The sequence below is a fragment of the Pezoporus flaviventris genome, unplaced genomic scaffold, assembly GCF_033815535.1.
Source record: "Pezoporus flaviventris isolate CSIRO_AGI_PZ_B2104156 unplaced genomic scaffold, CSIRO_AGI_Pfla_v1 ptg000082l, whole genome shotgun sequence".
Taxonomy (NCBI): Eukaryota; Metazoa; Chordata; class Aves; order Psittaciformes; family Psittacidae; genus Pezoporus; species Pezoporus flaviventris.
The window spans coordinates 499,567-511,975 of record NW_026892630.1 but is presented as its reverse complement, the minus strand read 5'-3'; the positions used below and the strand labels follow the sequence as shown (position 1 = coordinate 511,975).

The 12,409-nt window shown below is 46.5% G+C and overlaps 1 protein-coding gene and 1 long non-coding RNA gene across 2 annotated transcripts in view; both read left to right on the top strand.

The window, feature by feature from the left end:
• The first annotated feature begins 70 nt into the window (after window positions 1–70).
• LOC133280407 (uncharacterized) lies at window positions 71–1,787 on the top strand. The gene is made up of 2 exons (XR_009747155.1): window positions 71–472; window positions 1,402–1,787. It is a non-coding gene; the product is annotated as an uncharacterized LOC133280407 (long non-coding RNA).
• Window positions 1,788–3,101: 1,314 nt separating this feature from the next.
• Window positions 3,102–12,409, top strand: part of ATP2C2 (ATPase secretory pathway Ca2+ transporting 2) — a 31,836-nt gene continuing 22,528 nt past the window's right edge. The window contains exons 1-3 of the mRNA XM_061475071.1: window positions 3,102–3,618; window positions 10,186–10,296; window positions 11,216–11,332. Coding sequence (XP_061331055.1) covers window positions 3,514–3,618; window positions 10,186–10,296; window positions 11,216–11,332 — 333 coding nt within the window. The 5' untranslated portion in view covers window positions 3,102–3,513. The remainder of the gene's footprint in view (window positions 3,619–10,185; window positions 10,297–11,215; window positions 11,333–12,409) is intronic.

The following is a 12,409-nucleotide window of genomic DNA, read 5'->3' as shown; positions in this document are numbered from 1 at the left end:
AAGCATTTTGATTGACTTCAGGAAGATCTTCCCTTGTTTTGTAAGCACTGAAGAAACCTATGGAGAGCCTTTGGAGACTGACAGTTTCTCTTTGCCCATTGCATGGCAGGGATTTGTTCATACAGGGGTTGTGTCCCACCTTACTTTGTCTACACAGGCTGGATCTTTCTCTGGAGGCAGTGTGGGGTGAGCAACAATTGTCTGTCTAAGGCAAAAGGATTTACAGCATCATTTGTCATCATTTAAAGATAAATGAAAAGGACACTTTTGCTGATGAGTCTACAAAGGTAAGTCCTGTTTCTTCCCCTTACTTTCTCCTTCCATTACTTTTCTATGAGGACACAGTAGCAAGAGCCAAGGCAGAAGATGTGCAAAACAAAAAAGACCTTTTCCAAGGTTCCAAAAGGTCAGTTTCCAAGGCAGAGATGTGGATGCTGGGGCTCATTTCACCCAGCCTGAGCTGCACCACCAGGTGAGTCTCTCAGAAAGCCAGAAACCAAGAGGTTGTACTAAATCCCCCCTTTCTTCCTGGTGACACATTGAGGGACAGACCTAAGGCTTTTGTTGACCCTGTGTCAGTAGCATTGACAAGAGAGAAAGGAACCATGGCCCAGATCTTTGCTCTTTGTTTCTATAACCAGGGCAGTGGATGTTCTGCTCAGAGGCCTGGGGAAAAAAGCCCACCTGAAAGCAGAATATTGGGATTTTTGGGTAGCAGCAAGCATTAAATTCTACCCATGCACCAGAGGTTTGTTCCCTCAAGGTGGCACAAGAGGAACGAAAGTGTGGCCAGCCCTGGTTATGGTGAGGGAAGCAGGTAAAGGAGCTGTGAGTTTTGAACTGAAAGCAGCCTTTTTGGGCTCACACAATCTCAGTCACGGCTGCTGTACCGCATGTGTTTTCATAACACACATTTGCTATTTAAAAGAAAAACAAAAGTTTTCCCACATAACCTACTTAGAACTAGAGTCTGATGCTGCAACTTTTTCATCCAATTAAATAGGAAATGCCATGAAAGTGCTGTGTTATTTTCTTTACAATGTAATCTTGATTCAGTTTATTCCCACCATTTTTTGAACCACAAGACAGCAAAATACATGAATTTTCCATTGGATTGCCTAACAAGCTTTTCCCCAAAGCAGCAAGAAAATGAAACTTCAGTCTGTTCAGCAGTTCTTCAGAATGCGTGGCAAATAGCCACAACAACTACATTTCCTTTCTGCCTTTATTCAGTTTCATTGGTGCTAAAATGTAATTTCACGTTATAGGGCTGAATGGACAGAAAGATGACAGGTCCTGAGCCCAAACTACGGTTTCTCTGGAGCTGCTGGGTAATAAACCACAATGCATTGATTCTTATGGTGTGTTACATGCTCCTCAACCCAAATTTCTCCCATTTAGGTCCCGTTTGTCTCAGTGTTTTTGTTGAACCCCTCACTTCACCAGTCCTCATCCCTGTGTGAGGCCAGGAGGGAGGTAGATGTGAATGAGCCCACACTGCAGACATTCTGGATCCTGTTCCCTGGTTGTGTACACACACTGGGATACACGTGTTTCCACAAGTAGCAGCTTTTGGCCAAGAGGAGGAAGTTAAACAAGGAAAGAGTCAGCAAGAGCCTGTTGCTCAATCAACTGTATGGGAGAGCCATGCCCTCCCGTATGAGAGAGGCTGCACTACCTCATACAGCACAGAGACCCAGGAGGACTCACCTTTGCCATGTGCTGGCTTCCTGGATGATGGGAGAGGGTTTGGGATGAGAAAAACATGAATAAACCAAGAAAATTTCCTGGATTGATGGGTGAGGTTTTGGGGATGAGAAAAGCAACAACAAGAACAAGGGAATTCTTTTTCCCATCTCCCTAGAGAGGGGGAAGATGATTTTTTCTCCACTTTTCTGTCAGGGAACTATAATTCAGTGAGATCCCAAGGCTATCACTACTGCCAACGCGCTCAGAGGAACAGAAGAATGTATTTCCTTGCCAGGCAGTGCCTGCTTTGCCTTATCAAGACCAGGGCAGAGCCAGCTGGCTGTGCTCCAGATCCTTGCAATAGTTACAGAAGGAGGGGACCAGTTGGGAAGCGTTTGTGAGCTCAGAGATGTGTTACCATCGAGTTCCCACACATTTTGATAAGGTCTAAATCTCTCCATACCCCTGGAGCCTGGGCAGCCTTTGAGCACCTTCCCTGAGCCCTGAGCAGGGCCTGTATGGGAGCTGCATTATCCCTGGGTGTTTTCCCATGGGAAGGAGGGGTGTTGCAGCAATGCAGGAACTTCCCTCATCTGCTTGACACATCCAGTTGGGGTCATTAGGAAAGCATTTCTCAACCAGGAGCTGAGGGAGTTAGGAGGCACCAGCTGTGCTTTACAAGAGCCTGGATATTTGTAGGGTGTTTCCCTATTGCTTCATTTTCTCCTCAGTGTGGAAAGAAGCTGCTCCAGTGTGTTACCTGCAGCTGTAAGCTCCATTGTGGTGGTGGGGTGTCCCACGGGGCTCTTCAGCTTTCCCTAGAGCCAATGGGACCTGGGAGATGCAAATAGGAAACAGTGAAATGCTCCACATTTGATGGAAGCTGGCCAGGTTCTGGGTATCATGGGCTGTCCCATACATGAGTGGTCCCATCATGGTCCAGATGTCACCTCCCCATCTCCAGAGCTGTGAAGCTGGCACCTGGGTGTCCTATGAGAAAATTGTTCCCCTGCAGAGAATTGTTGTTTTCTGACTGGGAATTACATTTAATTCCCTTAATGCAGCTTTTACAGTCTAAGGAGGACCTTAATCTCATAATTTACACCTTAGAGACAATTTAAGCCTCAGTGAATCCCGCAGTCATGATGCCTGTGGGAGGATGTAGGTGTCCCGGTGCAAACCGGAGCACAGTGCTCCCAAAGAGGCAGCTATACATCTTCAGAAAGGATGTCACTGCAAACTTTAGTTGCATACTGAGATTCACCATGGAAGAGCTCCCCTCTGGTGAATGAAGCGTGGGGTTTATAAATGATCACCACCAATTCATACATTTTACCCTCTCCCTGATGTAAATACTTCTAAATACCAGCGTTGTGCTGACTGGAGCATTTCTCAAGGAGGATTTACAAACAGGCTCTGCAGTGTGCGCAACCTGTCCTGCCTCTGCACGCAGTGGCCTTGGCAAAACACCCTCCCTCCTATCTGTCTTCTGTGCTGGGGCACCTCCCGCATCTCTTCTTCAGAGGGTGGGGAGGAAAACACAGAGCTGCAAGCCCTCAATCCGGGTGCCGCATAGGGACACCTCACTCCTGTACCAGCCACGGTGTCAAACACAGCTCCTGGCAGGGTTGGATGGGCGAAGCACCCTGCATCGCTGCCGAAGGGTGCGCAGCCTCCCGCCGGCACCTGCGGCCGAAGGCGTGACTTGGCAGCAGGTAAACCTGCCTCCTCTCCCTGCCTGTGACCAGAGCCCTGTGCTGGCAGGGGAACCAGAGCCAGTGCTGCCGGCGGCGGGTGGCACTGTCCCACCGCTGCGCTGTGAAGATGGTAGAAGGAGGTTTCACCAAACTCCTCCAGAAGAAGCTGTTTTTCCACCTTGCACAGAAATATCAGCCCCTTGGAAGCGGCGAGCCGGAGGAGGAGGAGGAGGTGAGGATTGGCTGTGCCTCTTGCCTGGACCTGCTGAATAGCTTTGTGTGGTTGGGGTTAATTCTGTCTACTTAGTCTGCTTTGTCCCACCGGTAACTTGAGAGTGCTGCTGCTGCTCTCTGCCCCGTCCCCTGTACGATGAGGGATGTGATTGATAATGTTTACCGGGCAATGGGGTGAGATGGGGATTGTTGTTCCTAAGGGATACTCCCAGGACAGACAGCTCAGGCCAGGGTTTGCTCAGGAATGTTGTCCTGTGCACCGAGGAGTTTCAAAATGAGCAGAACACGTAGGAGAGCGACTGCCATGCGGCTCGTGGGAGCTGTGGGAGGGTTTCGGGAGTGCTGGTGCCAAGCACAAATGCTGTCTCAGCAGAAGAGTAGATGGAGAGCAAGGCTGATCCCACCTCCAGGGGTACCACAGGGGATGTGACCCCTCGGGCTGCCTTCGGTGTGGTCTGTGCAGTCGTTACTGTAATGAATGGCTGGGAAGACCTGCAGAGCCCACCTCAAAATAACACTTTGGCTCCTTGAGAAGTGCTGGTGTGTGAACATTCACTTCCCCCTCCCTGCTTTCACTACCTCTCCTCGGTGCAGACGGACCAAGGGGTGGACAGTGGTTTTTAGGTGGCACAGTTGCCGTTCTCCTTGCTTTTTCACCCCAAAACGTTCAGCTATGGGATTTTTGTTACCACCTTTGCTCAGCACAGGGGTTTCTGTTGCTTAAGCCCTGGGTTTTCTCTCACATGAGAGATTGGTTGAGTGCCCTCCCATGTAAACACAATTCCTTCAGCATGTGGGGTTAGCCCTTAGTCCCCATCCCAACAAGCACCATCCACACACTCATAGATATTTGTGCTCTTTTCCATGACTGAGGCGTTTTCTCAGATGGCATTTCAGCTAATCCTCTGCTCTTTTCTGAGTCTCATCTTTCCAGTATGGGGGTTGGACAGTGCTACAGGGAGAAGGGCATTGAAGCCTTACCGTGTGCACCACACAGCACATTGTGCAATGCTGCTCTGAGCTATTCATACATAGCTCAGAATACCAGGAAAGGAAGAGCTTGATGAGGTTGCAGAAGGTATCTAATCTCGTTTTGATGGGAAGCTGAGATTTCTGATAGGCAGGAGGCCACCAGCAATTAGTCTGCCTTGTTCTTTGTCAATACCACTTCTGTTGAAGCACAATAAATAATGATACATATTTAATTCCAAATACGAACCCTTCTTGAATTGTTGTCTACTCCATTCTGAGTATGGGATGTTTTGGTGTTAAAGATGTGAGTCCATGTCACCTAATGGAACTGAAGCCAGGAAAAAGACACCAATTGTGGGTTGTGAAGGAAAAGCCCCAGTGCTGATAGCTGCAAGGTGCTGCTGCTATCTGGAGGTGGCAGAACAGTTAACTTTCACACTGAAGCACAAGTACAGCTTGTGTCTAGACTCTGCTGTATTCAGTTTCAACTCCTTTTCTACAGCAGCCCATCCAGAATAACAGGGAAGTTTTGTGGTGCCAGCTCACAGTTTGTGAGAATCGTGTTTTTCCTGCAGAAATCTGAAGAACAGCCAAAGATTTTCCTTCTGTGCATCCAAGAATGTGTGTGCATGTTCACATATGTGTGCACATATACATGTGTGTGCATGTGTGTTTGAAAGAGAGAAGAACCTATGCATCACAGAGACCACATCACCTCTTCCTTTTGACCATGCACCAAGTTCACCCCCTAGTATTCAGTGGACCCAGTGGGTACCATCAAAGGCAGATTTCCTGAGGGTTGCAACCCTCCTCTCCCAATAGGTTTTAACCTGATGAGCTGTTGGGTTTTGTCACACCATCCATGGCAATTCATCCATTTTCATACTATGGGATGGCCTCCGTTGCCACACATGGTGCCAGTATGAGAAGAATTCATCATGGAGATCTTCTGCCAACCCAGAAGAGACCTGCTGTGATTTAGGGGCTTTTTCTGTTGTTAGCTTTAGAAAGAGCTGGCTCCTACCCCAGGCACATCTGGGCAGTAGATTTTAGTGCATTACAGTTTTACTCAGAGTTTCTTCAGAGCTGTCAGGACTTTTCCTTTGCAATTATTCCATTTCTCCTCACCAAAACCCTTTTGGATCCTTTCCCCCACAACGCATTCAAGGTTCAGCAGCCGCAGGATGGAGTTCAGGTATTTCCCTGTTCTGTCCTAAAAAAATTACTATTCCAGTTTAGGTTGAGGCTTTTTTCCATTTCAGGCTTCATACCAATGATCATTTATCTCCTGGAGACTTTCACAGGCTCCATATCCTCCTGAATACGTGGACCATCCTTATCAGAATAGTTTTGTTATCCTGCAGGTACCTATTTTTTCAATATGTCCTTAGACTAAAGAGTGCAACTTGCCTTCCAGGTGAAAAAAGGAATGGCATTGGATTGCCTCTGTGCAGCACTGACAGACTTTCTCCTCTCCTCTCCTCTCCTCTCCTCTCCTCTCCTCTCCTCTCCTCTCCTCTCCTCTCCTCTCCTCTCCTCTCCTCTCCTCTCCTCTCCTCTCCTCTCCTCTCCTCTCCTCTCCTCTCCTCCTCCCTCTTTTCCCTTTCCCCTCTCCAGTTTCTCTTTTCCCCTTTCTCTTTTTCCTTTCCTTTCCTTTCCTTTCCTTTCCTTTCCTTTCCTTTCCTTTCCTTTCCCTTTCCTTCCCTTCCCTTTCCCTTTCCTCCAACATCGACAGGTTTCCAGGCTGAGGGCTGCAGCACCCTCTTCCCAAGAGAACCTATATATAAAGTTGATTTAACTGGGGCTTGGTTTTGGCCTGGGTGGCACTTGTTTGGGTGAGTGAGGAGGTTCCTCAGTTGGAATCACTGTTGGCTATGGGCTTTCCTGCAGCGATGACAATGCCATCATTCAGCTCAAGGGGGTTTGCTTTAAGGTTAAAGGGAGCTTGAAGATTATTTTTCCTTTAATTAGGAGGGGAGAAGAAAAAGGTCGTGTTTGAGCCAGAGGAACAGAGCAGAGGTGGTGAAGGGAGTGGGATTTGCATCTGGGACCTTGCTCCCAAGGTCTGTGCACTGCCCACACAGCCTGACTCAGCCCTCCAGTACCCTCGGTGTGACTTAAAATGCAGGGAATAGTTTAAAAGCAGCTTTTTTGAAAAACCCTTATTTTTTTTTAAGTATTAAAAAGTCTGTTTTGAGGCTTTTATCTGCAAGCAGGGGACCAGGGACTGCATTTCAAGTTAAAAAGCTTCAATGCTGCAATAGATGTGAGATGGGGATGAGGAAACTGTATGAGAGGAGCTGAAACCATGGTCGTGGGTAGGAAATGGCTGGGGGATCATATAAGGGAGCCCAGTGAGGCAGCCCCTCATTTGCAGGGCTGTGGTTTGCTCTGGGTTTGTTTCTGAATGCTGCCTGCACCCCTGAAATGCAGTCTGTTGCCTGCCCCGAGCACCAAGTACAGCAAGGCAAAGGGGCTTTTGAGGGAATTGTTTGATTTATTATATTTCAGGGGTTTTTAGCAAGGATGAGGAATATACAGGAAAAATGATTCTATTTAACATTTTTAAAGGCTTCTTGTCGGTTTAAGTAACCCAGCCCACTCAATACCAGATTGCAATACATCAGATGCTCCAAAGTAATCTAAGACGGGGGGGGAAGAATCTGCAAGACCTCAGTAAAGTCAGAGGTGGGGGGATATCCCAAGCACTGATCTGTTGGGCTGCTTGCCAGGGTATACAAAAAGAGCTATGTATTCTGCAGAAAGCCCCATGCATTCTTCCTTCCCACATGGGCTGCTTGGTGGGACAATTGATGGATTGTTTCAGGATGAGGGATGCAAAGGCACTGGTGCAGGTATTGGTAGCACTGAGCCTGCTCCCAGACACAAGCAGCTGCTCTCTACACCCTCCAATACCACCTGCTCTTGCAGAGCAATAGGTAAACTAATAATTCAGTTTATTTTACTTCTTCCTGCCCTGCTGTATGGAGTTGTGAGCTCTTGTGCTTGAGTTATGCCCAATGGAGGAAGGTTAAAAGTGTAAATTGAGAATGTTGACAGCCCACATCTGTTCTATAGTGTAAACAGAAAGCAATTAACAAGGAGAGGTTATGTTAAGAAGAGGTTTGCTCAGGGCACTGCCTGATGCCTAACAGACATGGGATGGGATGTGTTTAGGGGCAAAAAGGGTCTGCACCAGCAGCACTTTGTAGAGCAGGAGGGAGATGATGCTCCCCTGCTGCATTTCCAGCTTGTGCATCACTAAAGCTGTTCATCTGAACACATTCGTCAGGGGGAAATCACAGGCATAAGCTAATCAATGCAAATTAATGAGTGCCAATAAAGCTGTTCATTTCACAGCAGCCCCTGGCTGTAAGGAGCACAGAGATGTCAGCACTCCTCTCAATCCACAGTCAGCACTGGCTGCTTATGGCCCAGCACATCCAATATGCTTTTGTCATTCATTTCCTCCACGCCTTTGGGAAGGTAAACAGCAGTGATAGAGCTGGCCCCTGGCTTTCCCCACTGGCTCCAGGGCACTGCAGGCATGTTGCTGTTATGCCTGGGCCTTTTGCTATCCTCCAGCTCCTTTAATTACAATTTCAACTCCTTCAAGCAAGGCTGCACCTTGACACCTGCATGTGTCACCAGCAGCACAGAGGAGGCTGTAAAAGCTGTGCTAATCAAATCAACACAGTAATGAGTGCAAGGTGTGTGTCTGTATGTGACAGCCATATGTTTTCCTTCCCAGCAAGTCCTTCCATCTCCTTACGTTCATGATTGGCTCTCATTCTTGCAGCATCTGGGTGTCAAAGTTATGGGGAACTAATGAATTTGCACAAGTAGGACATACAAGTAGGAGTAAATCATCAGTTTTAAGCATGGAGGGGCTTTTTTCGTCCCTTCTAGGGATGTCTGTTAAGGAAACATTGAAATAATGGTGGTGTCTGGAGGTAGTGTGCTTCAAAACAGCGCAGAAATACTGCAGCTTCTGTGGGAGAAACGTGGTCACCAGTGTGAGGGAAGCAGGAAAATCCTTGGAAGTCTTGGACATAAGGCTGGGATTTGGAAGGGCAGGTTCTTCCCTGGCAAAATGGCTCCTCAATGAGACCAAGGGAGCACAGAAAACTCTTGTCTTTCTGCTGGCAGTGGGGTGGTGCTGGTATCACACATGTTAGCAGCGTTAGCAGCTATGCTGTGGACTAGCAAACAGCAATGAAAAGAGGGCTGCAACATATGGAAGTAGCAAAAGCCCTTTTAAGAAGCAGGGCTTGGAGATACTCATATCTCATATACTACAAGCTCTCCAGAAGGCACCAGACAAAAATCAATTACAGGTACCAGCATAAGAAAACATCCAAAGAGGTTTTCTTCATTTATCCCCAGTTTTAGATTGCAAAACACTGGATGCTTCTGGAAACTTCCTGAATATTCAGAGACAGGCTAAGTTTCCAAATAGCACTTCAGGCACTTCTGAAGTCCTCCAAACCCTTGCTCAGGTGCTGATGAGCTATCTGAATGCTTTCCTCAGCAAACACCCCAGGGTGCTGGTAGCTGGTGCCAAATTCCTCCCATGTGGCAGAGTTGAACTCTGCTGGGGGGTGAGAACTAAGTGCTCTTGAGATCCTTTTCTTAATGAACACACTCTCTTGTGCTTTCGGAATGAAGGTAAATGGAAATGGATTTTCCTGTCCCTTGGAAAGGGTGAGATTTCTCCTTCTTACTCTGCCATAGTGGTCACCTTGCCTCCATTCTAGTGCCTGGCTGAGATTTCAGGGGATGCCGCTGGTCTGGGAAGAGCAGTTTGGAAAAGGAGACAAGGGATCTCAAAAGCTAAGAGTGGACAGTGAGGGTGGTGAGGCACTGGAATGGGTTGCCCAAGGAAATTGTGAATGCTCCATCCCTGGTGGTGTTCAAGGCCAGGTTGGACAGAGCCTTGGGTGACATGGTTTAGTGTGAGGTGTCCCTGCCCATGGCAGGGGGATTGGAACTGGATGATCTTAAGCTCCTTTCCAACCCAAACCATTCTATGATTCTACGACAGGGTACGGGGAGCAAGGCACAGCCCTTGGGCTGCCTGGATGGGGCAGGAAGGGTTTGTCCTGTTCACAGGTGTTCGCAGCAGGAGGAAAACGATGGAGATGGGAGAGGGGACTTGCTTTTTCTGTCTCAGAGATCTTTCTGCTCACTTTTTCTGTTCATTTATCCTGTGAAAAAGGTTTGGGTTTTTTTGTGCTCTGAGCATCGGGCTGTGAGACACTGGCATGGAAAAATGCCCATTTTAAGCAGATGCCAGCAGAGCTCAGCACACTTTCTGACCATGGCAGTGGTGTGTGCTTTTCTTTTTGGTAATCAGCTCCTTACAGCCTTTCTTCCACTACAGGATTGTGCACATGGCTTTGAGGCTGTAATAAGGATTAATTAGTGAACGGTATAAAGTGCTGTGGTTTAGGACGTGTTTTAGCTGACTGTGAAATCACACAGCTGGCAAGGTGTGGGAAAGGAATGGGATTAAGAGAAGAAGCAAAGAGATGCTAAAACGTTTTCATTGACTGTGCTCTCACCTAACAATTGCTTTATCTCGTTTATTCAGACCCATGAGGAGTGTGAGCTGAAAATAATTGAGCAGGAGAAGGAGGTGGCAGTTCTGCCTCCGAAAGACGCATGCAAGTGCCATAAAGAAGACTTGGCTAAAGCTTTAAATGTAAGGGGGTTATTGGCTCTTTGTGAACATAGCAGCTCAGTCTGTGTCATCTGAGCAGCAGGACTGGTCTTTGGTTTCACTGCTGGAGTGCCCAGTCCCTCTGCCTTTACCTGGGATGAATCCTCACGTTGGCTGTGTTGGAAGCTTAGCTCTGGGTACAGAACTTTGTCCCAGAGAAGGATTTCATTGCAGTGAATGGCTCTGTGAGCTGAAGGGAAAAGAGTTCAATTGTCCAGCCTGGATAACAAAGCACTGGTAGAGGATCCCTGGGTACAGGCTGCAGAGCTCAGACACTCCAGTTACCAGCAGGTCCCAAAAGTGTTGTGTAAATGTAGCCCTTTTCCCCTTTATTTCATAGCAGGTTTTATTTCAGAGGCAAAACTCATCATATTTATTGTCCTAAATGATTTCTCAAAGGCTTTTCATTGAAAGGCCTTTAACAGCTTGAATTATGAGGGAAAGCTATAATGATTAGTGATATTTTGGTGCCTGACCTTGCTATTTTTTAAAATCCAGGCAAAATAGACCTTATCCTTTCTCCATTTGTTCTCCTTGAATTTTGTCAGGGTATTTTTATTGCTATTTTTGCTTTAAATGTACAATGAAACTGGAAATCAGTTCTTTACTATTTTAGGTTTTTCTTGTCTACGATATGGATTCTCACTTATGGGATTTTTTTTCTTTCTTGAATTATTAACTTGTGTTTATGTTATTTTTTTGTGATGGCTGATGGTAAAGATTTTAACAAAAAATAAATACCTGAACTGAAAAGCAATGGATAGTTTAATTTTTGGGGTGTTACTGAGCCATGAGCACCTTACCTACCTTACTTACAGGTTCTAAACATAACTTTGCCTTAAGAAGCTTCCTATGTCTATTCTATAATATGCAATGTTTGGTTGTTTTATTTTCCCTACAGGTTGATTTGCAAACTGGACTCTCTGAGTGTTCTGTGCTGCAGCGCAGGTTAAAGCATGGTTGGAATGAGTTTTCAGTAGAAAATACAGAGCCGATATGGAAGAAGTATCTGGACCAGGTAAGGATTTTCTGCACAGATCCTCATTTCCTGACAAAGACCCCTCTCTGGATTAGCCTGAGCGTGTCTCTGCATTGAAGTATGCAGGGTTTCTGCTTCCACAGATTTAGCCTTGGAACAGGCTGTGCCCCTGGTACAGAAGCTGTCCATTCCCCCAGGGAAAGCCATTGTAAGACTCAGATGGAGGGCCATTTAATACAAAGATAACATCTTAAAATAAGAAGAAACCTTTTTATCTTCACACAGCCCACAAATCAAAAGCTCTAAAGCAATTACCTGATTTCTGGACCGTTCTTATTCCCTTTAAAGTACATGATAAAATCATGAAGGGTTGGGCACCATGGTCTAGGGTGAGGTGCCCCTGACCATGGCGATGGGGTTGGAACTGAATGATCTTAAGGTCCTTTACAACCCAAACTGTAAGTCTATGAAAGGCTTGAGGAAAATCAGTAGTAGCTGAAAGCCACTCTGTTACCCCAGTGATGGAAAGCCCAAAACTCCCAGCAAAAGCAGGGACAAGTAGAGAGCTCAGGTGGGTGTTAGCGCCTCTAGGAGCAATGCATCAGTAACAGATACATCCATGCATGGTGCCATGCGCAGTGGAGAACCACAGTTTCAAACCAGCTGCCCCAAAAGGCCAAGCACAATGTGATATTTCCTGTCCTGTTTTTCCGCAGCTGACTTATCCATGAGTTTTGCTTTTGTTAACTGTTCCTTACCAGTATTGAATGTAACTCTTATTTACCAAAACAGAAGGGTCTTTTATTTTGTTTGCTTATTTTCAACCATCAACTTGACTCATTTTCTTCTTGCTTAGCTGGATCGTGAAGATTTTGGTTGCTTTGAAAGGCTTGATTTTTATTTCATGGGATATCCCCTTTTTTCCTATGTGATCAATATTCTTCAAGCACTTTGCAATCATCTCTAAACCTCTTCGAGCATAAGAAGTGAGATGGTGGGGTTTTTTTCTGCTCTTCCTTAACAAGCTCTTTCTTCTATGGTGAAACAACATAAACTCTCTGGTGTATCTCTAATCCTTTCACAGCCTGTTGGTCTCTCTGGAAGAGCTTCTTTGCA